General features: G+C 40.3%; 1 protein-coding gene across 3 annotated transcripts in view; it reads left to right on the plus strand.

The window, feature by feature from the left end:
- The window catches only part of LOC102688494 (phosphatidylethanolamine-binding protein 4), a 121,862-nt gene that overhangs the window by 40,294 nt on the left and 59,799 nt on the right, over window positions 1–21,769 (plus strand). For all 3 annotated transcript variants that reach the window (XM_015348463.2, XM_015348521.2, XM_069183183.1), the window contains exon 4: window positions 12,894–12,992. In XM_015348463.2, coding sequence (XP_015203949.1) covers window positions 12,894–12,992 — 99 coding nt within the window. The remainder of the gene's footprint in view (window positions 1–12,893; window positions 12,993–21,769) is intronic.

Consider the following 21,769-nt stretch of genomic DNA (forward strand, 5'->3'; position numbering starts at 1 on the left):
CTTTCTCTGTTCCAAAAAAAGGATTTCTCCCCTCGCTCTCCGTCTTTGCCCCATGCAGCAGTGTCCTTTGTCATTAGCTCTCAGCGTCTACCTGTGTGTGTTGAGGGGGGGGCCCTTTACTTTAATGGACAGGACCTGTATCCAACTTCCCCCTTCATCCTCACCAGCCCCCTCCAGGCAGGTGACCTCTAGGTTGCTGGCAAAGCTGATGAGCAGCCAGTCCCTGCTAATGTCACAACAACTGTGCGAATGGCATTTCCATTTCAGTCAATCACCGGATGGCATCGGTCCATGCAAGAGACAGGATTCAATTACCACTGCGGCACTGACCTCCTGCCACTCCTCTGCCCCCTGTGCCTTGTCACACAGCTTAATTTTGCTCTGTTAAAGATCCATCAGACAGGCAACGTTTTTAACCCCTTTCCCATCCTGTGAAGTTTTTTTTTTTAGAATCAAATTTAATAACTCCACCTGAAAGTCATCTACCTGTATGTTTCTGCTGGTCTCGTTCTTATTTGTTGCATTTCCTATGATGGGAATGACCTGCGTGCTCCTCTGTTTTCCTCTCCTTTAGTATCAGTCCAATCTGGCACTAAAATGACTTCTGCGCAGCGCTCAGCAATGCACAATGAAGGACAGAACAGAAGTGTCTTCAAAGAGCATTTCTGGAATTCAGATGCTGTATCCACAAATTCAGAAATGCATGCTAAGTCAAAATCATCGTTTTTCAAACTAAATTTAAGCTCTTGCTCTGTACCTTTAACACTATTTGTCCTTTTCACTTTATAACTGGTAATCGAGCTGGGAATCTGTCTTTCAGATGAAAAGTGTCTTTATAAGCTATTCTAATGGAATAAATACAATGGACGAAGAAAAGAAAACCAAGAAAACCAATTGGAACAAATCAGAAACAAAATACCTGAAAAATGAAGAAAATGGATTTGCTTTTTTGCAGTTCTGTGGCACAAGACGCAGGTTTCTAAGCCATGGAATGATGCACCACCACATCAAATAACTTACTGAAATAATCAAATATATAGTTAAAATCAAATTTATAGAAGACTACAGGCATTCCTTAGTTCTTTTTTTCAGTTTATTATTGATTATCCAACCTCGCTTTAGGCTTCGATCAATAGCTGTTAAGCCATCTCCATTTCTTAATCACAACACAGATACCTGTTAATTACCAAACAAGTTCAAGTGTTCTTGCTACTTAAGAGGGATTTCATGTCAATGTATTGCTTTGCTCTCAGTGTGCAGTGGATGTATCTCCCATTTAATGAAATGAAGCAGTCCTGTCAGGAGATCGCTGTGCTTCGACTGTTGAAAAGGAGAAAAAAGGAACAAAGAAAGGAAATTAACAGAAAGCAGTGTGAATGACATTGTTTCCAGTTTGATCAGGGATAAAGCGTGAACTTTTAAACTCGCCGAGGGTCTCCCTCTTTTCTGGACATGTTCGACTATGGAAAAAGAAGCTTGTTCAGATTATGCTTTCTGCCATCAGAAATATCTCGAAATCTGTGGTGTTTTTCAGTGCCTCATTTACGGGACTTAAGTTACATTATATCTAAAGCTGTTTATTCTTTTATTTTTATATTCACCCTTCAGTCTTGAATTGCTTTTTAAACCCCCATTCAGAATAATAACTCTTGCACCAATACAGAGAGATCAAGAAAAGGTGTGCTTTGCTCCCTGACTGGCACATTCCTGGTGCTCCACATCGCCTGACAGGAGGGTTAGTGCCAGAGGATGGGTACAGGTCTGCAGTCCTGCAGAACCCTGAGATGTCTAAGGAGTCTGTGTCTTTTTCTGAGAGATTCTTGGGAAATGAATCCCAACTTTTTCCACTGATGGTGCTCTATCAATTGTGCATCCCCGCTTGGAGAATCCTGGTCACAGATGACAAGTGACATGACCTACTGTAGGATTTGAACTAAATTTGAAGCAGTATAAACAGCAGTGTGGTCTATAGTCTTGGTTTGGAAGAGACATTTAGAGAGCATTGAGAACTAACCTAGATAAAATTGCATGAAAACAAATGGGGTAACAAAGTCATAAGAAATAGTCTCCAGTATTTGGCTTGTGGGCAGTCAAAAGACCTTTAAACCTTCATGTGTAAGGAGGCTATCCCTGGAATTGAGCCAGACTGAGATGACCATTTCCTGTGGTGATGTCAAGCTGAGTTATGGTGTCAGTGGGTGGACAGTGGCCCTTGCCAGAGATAACAGCAATAGCCGTGACGTCATGAATCTCAATGAGGAGATGCTTTGTTTGTCTGCAGTATCTTGGGGTGCCACGCCAGGAGTCATTCAGGATATCAATAGGTTTTGATAGGTAAGGAGGTGGCTGGATTTAGTGTTGTGATATTGTGATGGGAGCCCTCTATTGAGATATTGTATTTACAAGAATGATGCTACACAATGCTCACTGTTAGGGCTTATGTGTGACTGACAGGCTATAAATTTCTTTCAAGGGAGACTATCCTACCCTGAACACCCTGGCCAGCATCACAGCTAGCCTCTTCAGCATACAGTAGTGCTTCCAAGTGTTCGTGTTTTTAATACTTTACCCTCACAGTAATCAATGTCCTCAATATTTCCTCAAATATGTCCTCAAAATATGTAAATTTCCTGAGATTATCAGCAACCTCTGTTAGATTAAACCAGATCCTTAACCCTGTTAGAAATCTAATTCCTTCCTGTGTTTGAAGTCCACCCAATAAATCATACATTTCTTAGCTCCATCTTGGAAATCTAATAATTAATCACAAATCACACCACTGATACTTCATTCTTTGAGTCCAACCAAGTCAATGAAAGCAAGTCAAATCAAGTCAATTTCCTGAAGGTTGGCTATTTAGGGTAATAATCTGTGTGATAATGCATTTTAAATTAAGATACGCCACATGATTTTATGACAACAGCATCCTTTTCACACCCACTTGAGTCTTAACAATTCGTCTCATTTGCAGATGAGGAAAAAGTTGGGTTGGTGGCTCACATTTACGTGACAAAGTTTTTTTCTCAGAGATCTTCCCTTTCTCAAACATTTCTGTGCCATTCAGTCCTTGCTGCACTAGTAGATGGAACTCACCACACCCTCAGTATAAATCAAATCAAATAAACATCGTGGCAAACACTTAGACTGAGCTACTTGAAGCATCACAGTCTTGTTTATTATTGAGGTTTAAGGTAAAACAGGTTAAATGTGTTTCTTTACTTTCACTAGTGTCTATGCTTTTTGTTATATATGCTAATATTTCGTTATTGTTTACAACAAGATAACTTGGAAACACCCAGCTCTGTCCTATGTTGCTGTTTGTAACAAGTGATCTTTCCTACTCTGTCCTAAGAAACTGAAGTGGGGATCACGTGTTAGGATAATTTTATTTCAGGGAATGGTCTCATCTCATTTGCTGTTTGGCTCTTTTGACTAACTCAAGGTGGCAATTTAGGATCCCTGTCTTCTTTCATCGCTGTGCCATTTGATCTCTCGGACTATCACCTTCCCTTTCTTGAGGCAAAATGGAATTGAGATTTCCTGATCGTTGCCATGTACTGAGAGAAAGGCTCACGACCTCATTTGTTCTCAGCGGAAACACACGTAGAAGCACAGAAAAGGTGCACTGACTTTGCAGTAACCATGCTCAAGATGCATGTTATTCCAATGAGATCTCAGCTCTGCCCCTCTCCCCTCAAGCACAATTCAGTAACTTTTTCCTGTACCAAGAAATCTTGTCCGATGAACTCCCGCACAAATAATTCCATTGTCGTTGAGTTTTTCTCTGGCAGTTAATAGGAATTCCCTGTGGGATTGTGCTGTTATCACCAGGGCACTTGGAGCCTAATCCATAGGAATACGAGGCTCCATTTCCCTGCTGTTAGCGAGCGTTAAAGATCACGCTCTGGCCCGTTAATAGCTGTCTCTCTCCCGCCTCCTAGCCTGATGATTCCTCTGATTCCCATCACACCTCATTTCTCTCGCCGCGCTCTGCGTCCTCAGACTCTTCATTACAGCGCAGTGGGGTTTGTGCAGCAGCTGTAGAAACTAGCAGAGCGAGCAGTTAACCCTTCACTCCCAGGGGAGAGTTGTTCACAGACCAGCTACAAGACAAGCTTAACATAACCTTCTACTCACTCCGGCGCCTTGCTTCGTACCATGTTCTGTGTTGCATGGTCTTTACTGTGCCGCCGTCCATATAGAAACAGTACAAACGTAAAGGGAAATGCGCAATTGCCCACTTTTTACTATGCTTTGCAGTGTTTAACATTGCATAATGAGGTAACTTGTTTTTCGCATGCACTCCATTCCCAGGAAGAAAAAAACAAAAATCAGAAACATTAATTTTTTTTTTTCCAATGCTGTGAGTAGTATGAATAGTATGGAGTGCATGAAATTGAGTCTACTGTATGTCATGCTCACTATAAGGCAACTTATTTTTCAAATTTTCATAAGAAAGTATCAGGTTAAAGGATAAATAATGCCAGAATGTCTCCATCTCCACTATAAATACTATAAAATGCTATACAGTATATGTACCTAATCAGCATAAGTAAGAGTATTACTTTTTCTGTGTCTGGACTCGGTCTCATAGTTTACGCATACCTGTAAAGGACATTTCAGTATTCAATCCAAAACTTGTTGCAGGATCAGTTGTGAGGAATGAAAAACCATCCATCCATCCTCTTTCTAACAGCTTTATCCAATCCAGCGCCACAGGCAGGATGCACCCTGGATGGGACACAAGTCCGGCGCAGGGCACACACAGACATGAACACCCTCCTACCAGGGGCTAACTTTCTCAGAAGCCAGGTAGCCTATCAGGATGCCTTCGGACTGTGGAAGGAAACCGGGACACCCAGAATGAAATTACAATTCATGCAAATCATGCTGTGAGAAACATAAACACATTGAGTTAAAGGCCTCAATGATAATTTAATCGGAGGCAAAATTACACACATTCAGAATAAGTGGAGATCATTGGATAGTGCTGTGTTAAACAACTGGAATGGGTACGTGCTCTCTGAAAAGAGTAATTAGGTCTGTCAGCCTCACCTAACAGTGTGGTTAATGCATGGCAATTTATTGTGTACACAAATTAATTTTCATCGATATCAGAGCATCAGAGGGTTCTGGTCGAAGGGCACTCATATACAGCAATTATATTATTACTGTAGGTGAGAATGCATCCATAAAAATCTGAACAAAGAACCGGAATGCCAGAGTGAGTAAGTGGAGGCCATCTGTAGTGGGGGCAGATTGCAGCCCAGCCTCGGGTGACCTTGCTTGACTCTTTGAAATGAACTGCAAATGCTAGGAATCAAATCATAGAGCTCTTCTGCACAAGATTACAGGAAGGTTAACATATTTAGGAGAAGTGGCTTGCAACTGATGCCGAGTTTAATGGGCAGCTCAGTTCCACGAGATTAGTTCTGTGTTTGTGTGCTCTGGATTACTACGGCCAATTTCTCCCCACCTCCACCACCACCCTCCAAATGTCAATAAACTGACTGAGGAGGAGGTCCCTATCAAAGGAAAAGGGTCAGGGGTATTTGAAGTTGATTGATTCTCTTATATGGGAATCCCAATGAGTTAATGAGGCTGATTAACAAATTATTTGGAGAGGCAGTGGGCTTCTTGTCCCCTGTGGTTGTTCATGAACGCATGAAGGTTTCAAAGCTCTGGTATAGTTCATCTAGTTCAGGTTAGTGTTTGGTCGCTTGATCAATAGTTGCACCTTTTTACCTTTCTGAGCAATTAAAATAGATCAGTACAAGAAAAAGAGTGCTTAAACAATTACTAAATGACTAAATGGATTCTTGCAGTTTTATAAATGAAAAAGGCAAGTGGTCACATGAATTGATGAGTTTGTTATAGATATTTGACAAATATAGTAAATGATGAATGTTGGAAGTTATCAGTATTGAGGATATCAAAGTGTGGCCCTTCACTGGGAATGTGGCATACAGTAGGATAACCTGCTTACATTAACCACTATGAGGAAACTCAGAGCTAGGACTGATGCCCTGGTGTAACAGAAGCACCGTCACACCCTAATATGGCCTATAACTTAGTGGCTTAGTTTGTTTTCCCTTCTGTTTAAACCTCAGTCGATGGGCGTGGACTAAACTTTGTCTGAAACCCACCTCCTTGCCAACTCTTAAATGAACCTAATCAATAACCCTGAGTCAACAAAAGAGCACAGAACTTAACCCACTTCTGTGACAACTTTCAAACTAACCTAACCAAAAGACTGCTCTCGCTGCAAGATTGCAAGATGATTCTCACACAGAAACTGGTCTGATTTCACCAGGAGACTAGACATCTCCAGTTATGTTCTTTTCTGTATTTATAGAGAAATCAAATTGAAACGGGATGCACTAAATTCCTCTCTTGCAATCTTCAGCACTTTATCTCTCTCCAGAGTGCCCCCAAATTGCCATCCAACTGCTTAAACTTACACCGATAGCCCCCAAAGACAGCAGCATTACATTTCTGAATCCTGAGGATGGAGCTACAGCCTCTGTGAGACAATGCACTATACTGTAGAGAGGACATCAGAATTATGCTGCAGATATGTCACTTAGTGCTGCATAATAAATTGGACTAAATAAATTTGGATAAATAATATTAATGTACTGTAGGGCAAGAACTATTTTTATATGGGCATTATTTTCCTTGTCAGAGGGTCATGGTCTGTGATCAAGAGATCAAACACACAACTCATAGTCAAGCAAGTAATATTTCAGGGCCTCCAACACTCTGAGCTGTCCCTTTTAAAAACAGCATAGGTCTGTTCACTTGAGAGCATCCAAAGGCTCAATTATACCATTAGACATTTTTCCCCTTCACAAATCTTGGAATAGCACAGTCCCTGGACCCATCTCAGATCTATATGCGTATAATTTTAAAGTTTAGAAATATCTGGTATTTCAACATACTGTAGGGTCCTGACACAGTACCATGTAATGACATAATATACAGTATTCTGAACTGTTTGGTAGAGATTAAGTTTGGTAAAAAGCTTTTAGCAGATAGGATAATCAGAAACCTTTTGTAACAACCACAGGGCCTCAGAGAATTTCTCGCAAACGAGCTAATCGGCTTCAGCGCATACCTACATAACTACACTTAACTACAAGCACCTCCGCACGTGTTGACTATGACCCACAGCGGTTCCTCATGATGAGTCCTCATCAACTCCTATCCAGTACACGCCATACTTAAACCCTCTGTACACACTGCTCTAGGCTCGGTATCGGTTTCTTGTCTTGAGTTTCTACCTCGCGTTTTCAACTGCCTTCTCTGATCGTCTCTTTTGGATTTCGACCTCCCTGCCCGTTCTTTGATCACGACTTTGCCTAACGGATTGGATTTCTTTGGGGACTCCCCTGGATTCTGACCCCCATTTCTCGTTCCTGGACCTTTACCCTGGCTGACGATTTGGCTTTGGATACCCCGACCTTGCTTGTGCCTATTGTCTCGACCCTCTCTCGAACACTCTCTCTTCTCCGCAGAGGATCCTAAGATATTTTGTCTTGGCTGCCTTAACACCTTTGGGACTTTCATCAGACCACTGCCTATCTTTGGTCCGAGTCAAAAATTGTTGTTTAGCAGAAACTGTTTTTTCTTTCTGTTTCCCTTTCTTACCACAGCAGTAGGTATTTTTGTTCTATGAGCTCCCTTAAGCATATTCTTCTTTCCATTTTTTCAGCCTACAATATTTATATTGCAATATGTATATTGCATATTAATAAATATATAAATATACAATATTTATATTGCATCTTTATATTGAATATATTCCAATATTTATATTGGAATGTCTGTGCTTTTAACTTATGTGAGTGATCTAGATTCTGGTATAAGTAGTAAAATAGTCAAGTTCACAGATAATCCCAAGTACTGTATATTCCATCTGTATATATCTTATATATGACAGACACTGTAAAGGAAATTAAAAAAAAACAAATTAAAGACTGAGCAAGCACCTGATAAAATGGAACTTAACGTAGACAAGTGTAGGCACTTGCGTGCAGGTAGTGAAAGTCTGAGCTATATAAAATGGGAAAGACTGAGCTCCAAGAAGCTACTTTTGAAACAGGCTTAAAGTGTCTATGGTGAGAATGTTTTGGTCTTGTCACGATTGTAGTCCCTCCCCCTTAAGGGCGCTCCGGCTATTTCACTTCGGACTTGATTTTTGCACCTGCCCCCTGTTCCAGCTTCCTTCCAGCCCACCTTAAAAGCCAGACGCCCACTCTGTTCCGAGCTCTGCATTGGTTCCCGTACCAAGCGAGTCCAGGATCTGAGTGTCTGGTCCCGTTCCCCCTTTTTCCCCCCCGACCCTCCACCGGGTCCCGCTCCGGTTTTTAATCCTGTTTGTCCTCGTCTCGGGTGGACCGCCCGGCTTTGTTCCTTTTGCCTTCCTCTTGGATTTCCCTTTGGACTCTGTTTTGGATTGTTTGCCCTGGACTCACCCCCCTGAACACCTGCCCACCATGGATACACCCCCTGTTTTCATTCCCGACTCCCGCATGCTTTTTTCCCCGTGTTTTCCTCACGCATCCCCGGACTGTGTTGTCTGCCTGGGGTCCAGAACAAATGCTTTGTTACAGGTCTATATTCACATTTTCCACCTCTTTACAAAAAACAAAATGCTGATTTGGAATCAGTCCGGAGAAGAGAGAGTTGATACACTCATGGGCTTGATGGAATGCCCTTATCTTACAGCCTAAAAGAATCAAACTATTTGGTTATGAACACAGAAGACTTCTAAGGTATCTTGATCAAATATTCAGTCAACCCCTTTTCCGTTTTACCTGTCTTCAGTTCCAGTGTTTTGAAGGGCGTGAAAAGTTGCATGTTTAACATTTAGCCCAGAGTCCAGCTGAACATTTTGCATTAAATGCTGGAGGGCAGGCAGATTCAATAGTTCGGAATAGGAGCGTGCAGTACATCACTTAAAAATTGAGCATTAGGTGAAGATTTAGGTAGAAAGGACACAGTATCATGTTTCATTGCAAAGAATTGTTGAATTTCATCAGTGTGTGACGAGCTGCACTTTCTACTGTTGAGCAGATGCTACGGTATTTGACTTCCTGTCGAGTATCGAGAAGCATACAGACGCAGCGACATTTTTTTTGCACCATGCGTTTATTTTTTTTCAAACGAAGAAGAAAAGAAGGGTTTGAGCCTCCAACACAAAAAACAAAGAACAATAATAAAAAAAACAGATAATGATGTGCATGTCTGCTGGTCCCTGGAGTCTGTCTCTATATCTGGTTGCAATTATTGCTGGGTTTGACAGATGGAAGTTAAAAGTGCGCTTGCGAGAGAGAGAGGAGCCGTGGCAGAATGTGTGAAGAGCAGGCGTGGAAGGGGCCTTTCTCTCTCCTCCCTGGTGCTCAGTGTGCCAGCTGGGCCTGCCGCCTCAGAGCAGGTACCATCACCACGCAGCTGTTCTCCTCACACACGCACCCTGGCCACGGCTCACACACGCCAGCGTCGTACGGCTCAACGCTGGAACCAAGCCACATCGGTGAATGTTGAGCCTGATTGACATCCGGCTGCGCACAAGACCATTTCAGGAGAGGAACAAGACATTAAGTACATTCGAGTTCTAGAAAACCTGTCCTATCCCAGGCTGCTTGTTGAAATTCCTTCGGTCTCCTGTAAAATAAACATGATCTGCCTGGGGTGATTAAATGCTTAAGAAATAACAAAGTTTTCTGTTTAATTCCACTGAAACAATACAAAGTAGTTCCAGTGACTCTTTGAATAACTGGTGTACCAGTGCTTATAAGAGCCGCCAAAATGAAGGTTCACACTATTGGATTAAATAGTGAGATTCTATGTGTTATATATTAAAGTATACCCACTTACAAGTGGCACTCTTTGTGTATTTACAGTGTGTAAAAGTGCAGTGCAGTAAAAGAAAACACATTCAACATGTTTTGGTTTTGGTTCCTAATAAGGTATATATGAATGGTTCTATTTTAAGGGACAGTACGTGCTAAAACAGTGTTAAAGAGTAACAAGATCTGAGATCAGAGACATGCTTCTCAGGAGCATGCACAATCTAAAGTGAATTATGCCACTCATCAGCATAACAGCATCTCTGCTATTTACTGCTGAAGAGCAGCCTAGAGCCTAGTATTTGTCCCACATGCTGACAGCAAATCAGTCCAGTTATCCCTGATCCAGCCAACTACTTCCTCATCTGGCTTTTAGTCTACAGAGAAAAAAAATAGCCAATTCTGAGCAATGTTTCCGTGCATGATATGATTTGCTTCCCCACCCTACTTGGACTGCTGTCGTCATCTGCATCATGCAAGATGAAGTGTATAAGAAAGAAAAAGCATCCAGCACTCGGAGATAGCCTTTCAACAGCAACCTGGTCATTGAAGACTAACAAAAGATGAACGCATTGAAAGAGCTGAACATTGCGGTCACACAGCTTAGCAATAATGGATGGGCTGGAGCGATTTGGTAATGCTCTTCAGCTTGCCAGGCTCTTGCTGTCGGAAGGCAATGTGTTTGTGTATTACCTGCAGGCAGTATCAAAGGGAATTTTTAACATTATCCGATTAGCTGCAGGGTAGTATGTTTAGGCTTACTGCGATATCTGCATGTCAAGTAAGCTGAGGTTTACGCTCTTAAGAATGTCCCACAGTGAAAATTAGTATTTCCATAAAACTGTAAGCGGCACAGTCTGTTCTCATTCAGGCACTCCATAAATAAGCCCACAAAGATGCACACAGCTGCTTGAGAGAGCCCAGGCACAAAAGTTCATTTACAGCTGTATATCCACCACAAATGTCTTAACTTCTGAGGCCGGCTAGATCACAGACTTGTGCAGACACTGTGCAGTAAGCAGAGGGATGGATATCGACATGAAAATGTGAGGTCCTGCATTTCAGAGCAACCCCAGCTATGGAACATGTGTCCACGATATCCCAAAATTTTGCAAAGTTATTAGTCATGTCTTCCTATTAATGGAATTGCAGAATTTCCTTAGATTTCTAAGTTATCTGTTTGTACCTAAGAAACGGAGCCCCACCTGCTTACGGGATACTTATTCATCTGCTTTTTTGAATCAGAATATCATCCATTTGTGTACAATAATATTTCTGTGAGGTAGCATAAATTGGGAAAAACAAGTGTTCATGCTGAATAAAAAAATAAGGAACTTAGCAGTATGGCTTTTCCGAAGTCTGTGTTATCACAGGTCTATTAACATTGTGACTCGTGAACAGATAAGTAAGCTGAGGCCGTTCAGGTGGTTTGTATTGGAAACCTTTATGCATTCCTGAGCCTCTGTCTCTAGCAGTGTTACCCCAGCCTTCCAGGCACTGTGATTCTAGCAGATTTCAAGTGTTGCCTTTAATGATTCCACAGAAACCGTCCGACGCCAAGTCTGATCTGAATGGCTGTGCTTGACGTCTCTGTTCATTTGCTTAACGGGAAAGAGTGTAAAATAAGAAAGCCATCATATGGTCAGGCAGATTTCAGGCACCGTGCCAGAGATGGCAAATGTGCTCTCGCAACAATTCAATCTGCTCCCATAATTCTCTAACTTTAATAATACAGACAGAAAGGAATATTTTGTGCTATTTAGCTGGCAAGTAGAGCCTTTTTCCTACTCAAATGGATGACTGTGGCATAGAAAGCTTTCTTCAGAGCTGGTTTGCTTAGTGCCCTCACTAATCTCAGTAGAGAAACTATGAGCTTCTTTCGTTAATCACAGGTAATACAACACTTCTGAAACATCTGTTTCTCAATTTGCCTGCAGCTAATTAATCCAGTTTTCCAAGAACCTTTCACATCTGGAGAACGTGAGTTCAAATCCAGCACAAGTGAAATTAACTTGCTGGTCCCTTTGCAGTCCTGATTTAATTAGGCAGCAAAACACAAATGGGCTTTTATGTATTCTTGAGAATAGAGTGTTTTGAAAGATTTGCTTTTTTAAATCACAATGGAATGTTTGTTCCTAAAATGCCACAAAAAGTATTTAAAGTTGCTAACTTAATAAAAGCTGAAGAACTAAGGAATAATTCTCAAGTCTTTTGCAAGGAAGGACATTATATGTAGTTAACTGGTTCTGAAGCCCTTTTCCTCAAATGTTGCCTTTCGATCCTGGGGACCCACAGGGTTAAACATTGGCCTCACATTCCCTCAGGCTAACATTAGAAAGTCTATTACAATCTCCTCCGATCAGAACACTCAGGAGCAGTGGTGCTATGGTAGGTATTTAAGAGACTGAAAATGACTTCTAATGCTCAACAGGACACAAAAATCTATTTGTTTGGTTCGATGGCTGAAGATAAAATAAAAGAAGGATTGAAAAAGGTGTCACGGTGGCAGTTCCAATTTGAAGAATACGTCTCCTTTCCTTCCTCTGTAGCCTCTATTTTCTAATTTAATTAGAAAATAATGTAATAATTCACTTACCCTGAGCTGTTCATAAAGCAGGTCCATAAGAGCAGATGAATGCTCATGAAACTGTATTCTATAATCAGGATTGATCTTATTAACATGATAATTCATGACATTCATTCTCAGGACTGCCCTCTTCTGATCACTTCCCTTTTCCATTTCTTTTTCCTTTCTTAATGTGCTCTCAGTTCCTTGCATCCCTTTGTTTCTGGGGTTGACTCCAACTCTGCCCAGCTCTCACCAGGATAAGCTCTTTACTAGTAATGGATCTATACTATTTGTCTTACTCCTCTGCTGTACGTCCCCTCACAGGTCTCACCAACAACATCAATGCGTACATTGTTTTGAAATGATCCAATTATTGAAGCAACAATTGAAAACCTTGTGACCTAATTGTGACTTCAGCAGCCACAGTCACATTCAGGTTAACTCACTTGAAGTGGCCTTTCTTCTTTCAGAAACAGAAGTATGTCCTGATCATGGTGGATCCAGATGCTCCAAGTCGTAGCAACCCCACACGCAGATACTGGAGGCACTGGCTGGTAGCTGACATTGTTGTGAGTCTCTTGCTTTTGGATTTTTTGCATCTTTTTAACTATGTTGAAGATTGCCTACTACCAGTGAATTCTCTCTGAGGCCAAGAGGCAAGTAAAAGCAATAGGAAACAGGCTAGGGTAAAACATACAAATGTACCACTCATAGCGTAACTGTACACACACAAACCTTGTTTTGCACACTAAAGATTGGACAAGCCCGCCTTTATAATCAAATGCAATACAGAATCAGAAAGAATATATTAAGCTGTTTATATTTATAATTTGAGTCAATGATCTGGGTGTGTAATTCATTGGTAAAACCTATGATTACTGTGGGATCAGTGTTTCTAAACAACAGTATTTGCAGTGAAATGGCACATTTCACCAGAAGTACTCCATCAATGTTAGGCTCAGGCTTTCACCAGATTTTATCTAGATAGTTTAGATTTCTAGATAGTTTATCCAGTTTATCTAGCACCTAGCAGTACCATTTCTCTCCAGTCTTGTGCTCATCAGTGTGCAGTACATGTATGGTAAGTGGCAAAATTCCTGTTCCAAGGAGCCTGTGTATCCATCCTTCAACCTAGGTGTTACCACTAGTTCTGGAGTGTCAATCATGAGGGTAAGAACTCCACTGACAAAATGCCCAAGGTGAGTGGCTGTTTTCATCAGTATAGGATCACAGGTTCCTGAGCAATCAGTGGATGAAAAGTGGAAGCTTCTAACATACAGAAGGTGGATTAGTTAGAAGAATTCATGTGATGGATGCTGTATTTCACCATGTTTGTTCTTGAGAGAGAAAACCGTTGTTTTATCATGTTGACTCTGGGTCGAGGGGAATGGGCTGACGGATCTGCGTTGCTCTTTGACCTAGGAAGTGCTTTTACTATGCAGCTTTGGTCAATAAATGCTATATTTTAATTTACTTCACTTCCTTTCTCACCGCTTTTCTGCTTGTCTGTCTCGGCCTGCTGCAACCAATTCGAAGAACATGGCGATTTTATTCAGCGCGCTATTCCCTCAAATTGGCGTAATCAAATATTTAAATCCTTTCATTTCAAAAGAAGCATCACAATCTTCCTCTTGAGAGGACGCCTATGCATACGTCTAAATTCAGAACATGAAAGTGTACAGAAGAAAAGAGGGAAATTGAAGTAAACAATACCTTCACGGGTTCTCAACATATTCACCTGCTCAGAGCAGTGAAGTGCAGGTCAAGGGTAAGAATCAATTAAGAAAAGTCCACTCATGCACAAATAAGAGTGATTCAGTATGTCTTAATCACCCTTGTGTTTACATAAGTGGAGTTTTATTTTGAGTGAATGAAAAAATAATGTTTAAACGAGTACAATAACACAGGGTCCAGCCTTTTATTTTGTAAAATGGCAAACGAATACTGTAAGTGCTCTACATGTTATTTTTTTCAGAGCTGCAGTGATGCAGACTAGCAATGTGTGCTCTAAGTATAGGCTGCTACTGGGCCTTTAATTGAAAAGCTAAGCTTGCTAATATAGATTTTTTTAAAGCGCTGATTTGGCAATCAGAAATCTCACGTACATACCATATAAAAGAGTAAGTGCAAACTGGTGCTAAAAACACTTTGGAATGCTCCAGTTTGTGAATTCCCCCCCTATGTGCTTTTCATTAGCATGTTTCCAGCTTCTTGCATAATTACAGAATAAAAATATCAAATTAGTCATCATCCTCACAGCTTTAGAGCTGCTTTAGAAATATCTTGAATCAGTTCCTTCTCAGTGCTAAAGACCTCTTAGAATGACTTGATAACTGGTTGCAAATTCTCATGCCTTGTTTTCCAAGGTTAAATGTCAATGAACTTGGAATGGACTATGTCCTTGGTTTTGTTAAGGTCTGATATCGGAAGTTCTTCTTTGTAAATTTGCTGATGGCTGACATTTCCGTTCGGTTTATTTAAATATTCCATCTTGGTTGATCTGATGGTGCTTTAGTTTTCCAGTGGTCAAAGTGCCTCTGTGGATTGTGATGGAAAAGAGGCCAGCTGTTTCCTTTCTGTTCCTGTTGAAACCACTGGATTTTTAGGCAGGGTGGTTATGAGAATCTTAGAATAAAATGCCACTGGCATTAAGAAGATGAGCTAAGAGTGCGCTCCTGCAGTAACAATTTTCTTCTTTGTTTTCCTCCTGTTTCGCAAGATAATATCAAATGTAGTTTCACAAAATAATGTCAATGCTGAACAAAGTTCTACAGCTTCTGACAATTTTGTTCATTCAATGTGTGACTGGAAAATGGCGCCCAAGACTTTGATGGGGTACTGCAGTCTGGAAAGAGCAAGCTTATCGCTTCTTTCCAGAATGACATTATGTGTACCACGTTCCTGGTGCCAGAAAGTCCTCTCTTTACCTAGTGCCCGGGGCCTTCCAGAAGTTTCCAAGTGATGGATGATTTTCAATTGTTCAAAGGGCCAAAATCTACAAGTGTCTTTCTATGAAACATCTTTCATTTAAGTCCACATACAGCATCTATTACATTGTTGAAATTAACCTCTTTCCCCACTTTTTTTTTTGTGTGGAGATGGTACTCATCATTTAAAGATGTAAAGAAACTCTGTAGAATATCCTCAGTGATATCTAATGGTTGACTGATGCACTGCACATTTAATTTGGTTTAATACATCAGTCAAAAACATCTCCAAAAATAGTCTGAGCGAAGTATATTGTTCAAGAGCAGCCTCTTCCCACCTGGAATCTGAATGCATGAACTTACAGTCAGGTGTCCACAGCCAGAACTCATGCCCCACACTGTTGCACTGTCATTGAGAGACTCTCCACAGATGTTAAGAAGGAACTGCAGCCAAACGTTTATTTGTTAAAAAGTAGTGATTTGAATTGTTTAGATTCTAGGGGTAGATTGGTCCTGTTCACCTGCTTTTGGTAGGCCCCTCTAATTTCCTTTATACATTTGTATCACTTACTGTAGGTCCATCTAAAGTGGTATCTGAACCTCCATTAGCCTGGATGATGCCGATGTCTTTTGGTAATGTTGTTTCTAGTGGTAATGCTTTTAATTAGTAGTCCCTGCAATTCATTTGAATGTCAATGCTGTATTTTTTTCTTATTCTGTTCTGTAAATTGCCATTTCTGAAGTCTCATGAAGTCTCTCATTTGTTTAATAGTTTTCAACAGATACGGAATCTAGGAGGTGCAGTTGAGGCGAATATTCTAAAGGGATTAATTCATTGGAAATCTAGTCCAGTCACATGCACTTACAAAAAAAAATAAAAAATGTGACCTGAAAGCAAAAAAAAACAACAACCGTCACAGAAGCCAGGGGCTAGCCGCGGAGAGAGACCGGCGAGACGGGGGGACCCTATGCGTAGCGGCAGAAATGGAGCAAACACAGGGGTTAAATCCGGGCTCAAGATATCAGGCGGAGTCAAAACGAGACTTAAGCCCTCAGATAGCAGACGTGGGGCGACCTGGTGAGGTGAGCCTCTCGACAACGCATACCAATGCCGAGCGAGGAGGATAGGGAGACCCGGAAATATAAAGCCCCAGACAAAGAGACACACTGGAAGAACAAGTAGAGCACAGGGAAACTAGGAACAGGACAGAGCAGGAGCGCCCTCTAGATGTAGAGGGCGTGACAGCACCTTAAGTACAAGTGGGATGAAGGCTGAGAACGTGATGTGGTTTCAAGTCTAGTAAACTGTTTTCATGGGATCCTTGAGAAAGCTGCTTAAAGAAAACAGTAATTATTTTGGAATAAATGTGTACTTAGAGACTAAATGAGTATACTTTAGGACCTAGATTTATTTCTTTATGTGCCACACAGCTTGCACAAATGATTTGTTATTTAACCTGAATCCTGTCCTGGAATTAAAACAATAAAGACCAGCCATGCTAGTCCTCCAGGTGCCATCTGCAATACCCAGCCATCTACCTGAGATCTGCAAGACTGGGATGCAATAGGCAGAGCCTTGACGTTAACAGCTCCTGATGTTAACAACATAAATTAACTGATGCTATAGATGTTATAGACAATTTTAAAAATTTGAAATTAAGCAGAAAATCATGAACTATGAGCCCTTCCTGCTCACTAGTCACTGTATTGACTAATGTAATGTGATGTATGAATTGATAAGTAAAGGTTGTGAAGCAGACATCTCACTGTAGAAATGTTCCAATGTTATCTGCATGCAGAGTTAACACGTAAGTAGTATTTATTGGCAAAATTGTCTCGAAATCAAGAGCAATATTTCTAGCAGATTAAAAGAGAGTTATTCACAAGCTTTTTGACAATGTAATGAGGCCATAACAAGTCACCGGAAGTTTTATTGGCTCTTTGTTTGATGGGGGTGTGATTGCATTGTTCCTAATCGCAGAATATGGTGCTGCGCATACCTGGAAATTGACTATTTTGTGAATGTAAATTGGAAAATTTACATGTTACTGTGCACATTTTACATTTATTGTGGCTTGAAATGCACACTTCAATGCTGATTCTTTCTAACCTCGAAATATAAAAAGAGTGTTCTAGTCCCCCCTTAAACCACTCCCACAGCTGAGGTTTGTTAACATTCTCTCTTCTCAACTGTGGTTGTGTGTGAGGCAACACGTCTTTCTCAATCGAGAGCTCCACCTCCACGCCAAACACACCCTGCATGACTCCACAACACCAAGCCAGTGCAAGATACTGTTGCATGGCAGGAAAAGGATTCTCTGAGTGCCTACCTAGCTCTCGCAGCACTAGGCGAACAGCTATATCACCCTACAGCTCACAACTGGCAACCCACTGAAGCCAAGTAGGTGTCAGCCTGGCCAGTACCTGGATGTGAGACTTTCTGGGAAAGATAAGATTGACCAGTAGGGGTCGCTCAACCGGCAGTCTCTTTGGGTCCTAACACCCCAGTATAGTGATGGGACCACTATACTGTAAATTGTCCAATAGTTAGCAAATCTTCCAATGAAACATAAAACCAAGGTCCTGACTCACAGTGGTCACAGAGCGTCTCTCAAAAAGAGTAGGGGTGTTAACCCTGGTGTCCTGGACAAATTCTCACCTGGTCTTTCCCAGTCATGGCCTCCTAATACTCCCCATCTATGAACTGGTTCTATCACTCTGCTCCCCCCCCACTGATAGCAGATGTTTGGTCAGTGTACTGGTGCGCTATGGCTGCTGTTGCATCATCCAGCTGGGGGCACACATTGGTGGAGGAGGAGAGTGCCAATTGAACAATCGAGCCCCAGGAAAATAAGTACTTCCACTATCTATTCTTCTACCTGCTACTTGATGGCCTGCACTGGCCCTTCAACATAGGAATTACATCTTGATCTTAGCAGGGAGGAGGGGGTTTGATTATTAAACCAACAGAGGAACAGTAATACAGAGTGGAAACAAAACTGATTGTTTACACACAGGAGCTTTAAGCTTTTAAATGTAAAAGCAAGCACACAGGATAAAAGCTGAATAAATTAAACATCGCAGTGGTGAATTAAATCACCATGGTTTTCTTCCAAAGCAGATATGGTTCACTTTCAATCTGTTTTGTTTCTGGTTCAGAACATTGGCTCTACAAAATGCTGTTTTCTGCCTTTTGAAGCTGCAGCTCTTTGTCTTTTTAGTATTTTAAAATGTTAAATTTGAATGTCTTATATTTAATAGCGAGTGTGACTCAACTTCTTAATTAATATGATACATTAAGATGCACTCTTAAAAATAATGCATTAAAAATCTTTATTGTGCACATTCCCGAGGGTGCTTAAGGATAGGATAGATGTGTTTGTTTCACAAAAAACACCAGTGGAATATAGGGAGAAACAGAATATTGCACATACTGTGGGCTTTATTCACAAATCTATAACATACATGAACAATGGTTTAAAATACTGCCTTTACAGTATTTCCTTTGGATTTTATTCCTATAAAAAAGTGTTAGTAATCCCATATTTACATAAAATCATTTGAATACTGGGCCCATATATAATAGTTATTATAGTTATTGCAATAGAATGTATAACTCTTTAAGATAATATAGATAGTAGACCAAATTGAATGAAATGTGTTATGTGCAGTAGCTTAAAAAAAAAATCAGTATAGTTGCTTTGATATCAGTTGTCAATAAGGTGTTTATACAGTATCTTTATCATTCTTTATGTTCATATTTACAGCACATAGACTTAATGGATAGTCACACATTTTTTACATGACAAACATTGCACAGAGTAAAATGTATATTGGTGAAGGTCTGAACAAAAAAAGCAACAATATCATTAAATAAACAAAAAATCATTTTACTGTTAATAGTCTTCATTGCATTATTTCAGAATGCTTATTGCTTAAGCTGGTGATTTTTGATTCATTAATTAAGATTCATTCTGTTATTAAAAGCCAAGTAGATTAAGAAAAAATGAAACTGAGAACAAACAGCTTTTATGTGTAATTAAGGGTGACAAATTTGTTCTCGTAGTCGCTGAGATTCTTTAAGACAATACAGGGTTTTAAATTTTGTTATTCTTTCTAAGGTGTGCTTTAAGGTCACAATTTTATATTCTGTTGATTAATAATATATTGAACACAAAAATGCTTTCCCAACTCACATTATAACATTGATAACTGGATATTTAGCAGGAATTGTGTACAGTTTAATAGTAGGTTATTAAACTTTTGCTACACAAAGTAATTGAGCACTGATAATTAATTTTTAAATAACACATTAATTTCCTTCCCTTTAAATGTAGCCATATACTAAACTTTTAACATGAAATAAAAACTCAGTAACTCAGCATTGCTAGGAGTAGTATTCATAATGGTAATGGTAACACTATTCCATTAACCCTTTGTCATCTTGTCACAGGAATATTCATCTCTGTCCACAACCGAAAAACGTTAAGCATGTACAGTACTTTTTACCAGGCAGACTAGGGCTTGAACAACAAAACAAGTCAACTACCAAGGGAATGTGCCATTAGGATGGATCTTAACTGGTAGCTTTCAGACTTTCCTATCCTTTGCCTATCCTTATCCTATTGAGGACTTTTTTCTGATGATCAACAGTACCTGGGACAAATTTATAGCTTTTCTCAATTTTATGACATTTCTCGCAGTGTCGGTTACTGACTTACTTGTTCATACAGTAACCATTTGGGTGATGGATCTGCTATAGGGTTTTAATTCTGCTGTTTATAAGCACATCCTTTATTTGTAGAGAGAATTGGTCATGGGTGATATAGGGTAATTGAATCAGTTCCTGCAGTATGTTTTGATTATCCAATTTGTTTAATTTCCTTCTTGTTAGTAGTGATTTTTCCATGGGGATCTATTACGGACAATCAGTACTTTGTTTTCCCAGAGTACTTTTCCTGTCTCTTCCTAACTTTGTTCTGTCCACTGTGATGTATTTTTGGCTCTTTAGACTGACAGCCGCTAACCAGCTGTTCAATATTCCACCGCTGTGTGGGTGTTGCCATCAAATCTTTGAGTTGTGATTGGCTGCTGTGCTGGGCTGTTTGTGGTGTCAAGGATGGTGGTTGGTCAGAGAGGTTAATGAGTATTCTGAGTGATGGGTACCCTCAGTGGGAGGTGTTTAATTGCTGGGAATGGCTAAGTGACATCCTTTGACCCTTTCTTGTTATCTCAATTGAGTGTGTGAATTATGAAGTGTTAAATTATATCCAGATTCCTCTGGGATACTTTTTTGTGTATGAATCCTGATGCTTTAATTTGAGGGGCTATTTTTTGACCCCTAGAATTCTTTGCTGATTTAGAATTTCCCATTTCAGCCTACTGATTCAACCCACCTGGAGGGATATTAACAATCAATGGATGAGTTTTCCCAATTCACAATGCTTCTGGGCATGATCTATCAGGTGCCTGCTGATGCTCAGACTGCCTCATGTGAAAGTACGAAACCAGGGCTGATTTGCATCCAAAAACTGAAGAAACAAACAAGTAAACTGAGTTCAAGGGGGCATGTAAAATTGAATTGCTAGAACCAAATTACTTCATCTTTATTAATAAGATGTTGTACAAACAATAATGTAACAATTGTTTCCTTTGAAATCATCATGGCAGGTTTGTCAATCATTAACATTGAATTAAAATGTACTGAAACTGTTATAAGCAGCATGGTGGTACAGTGGTTAGCATTTCTGCCTGGCAACGCTGGGGCCCTGGGTTTCATTTCTGGGCTACCTGCTTACTTACTTTAATTTCTTACTTTTACTGTCCCAGATGGGAAATTTGCTTTGCAGGCAGGTAAAAGACATAACACAATACATTTAAAATAGCATGGACCTATTGATAAATAAGAGACATATATGTATGATGAGAAAGAAAATAATATAAATATACAATCGATGGTCCAAATTATGAAGGTTAATGGGATTAGAAAAGACCGTAGTTCTACTGCATTTGAATCCAGGTAGTCAAATACCATACCCTGATGGAAGGAGCTCAAAGTCCCTGTGCAAGGGGCAACCATGACAGTCAGTGATTATATTGGCCTTCCACACTATTTGTTTGATGTCTGACAGCTGAAGCTGCTGCTCTTCAATAATTTTGCTGGCTGCCTTTATTATCTCTGTCTGTTTTTACTTTGTCTTTGAAGGTTACCAAACCAGGTGGCTGCAGGGAATGTTAAGATAGGTTCAATGAAGGTTCTGCAGAATTAAGTCATTGCTGTAGTACACACATTAAAAGAGTGGAGTTTTCTCAGGAACAACAATCACTTTTGGCTCTTCTTACATACAGGTATGGCATCTGTGCTTTTCTCCAAGGTTAGCTTGTGATCTAGGGTCAAGATATTTAGAACTTGACCAATT

The sequence above is a fragment of the Lepisosteus oculatus genome, chromosome 2 (genome assembly GCF_040954835.1).
Source record: "Lepisosteus oculatus isolate fLepOcu1 chromosome 2, fLepOcu1.hap2, whole genome shotgun sequence".
Lineage (NCBI taxonomy): Eukaryota > Metazoa > Chordata > Actinopteri > Semionotiformes > Lepisosteidae > Lepisosteus > Lepisosteus oculatus.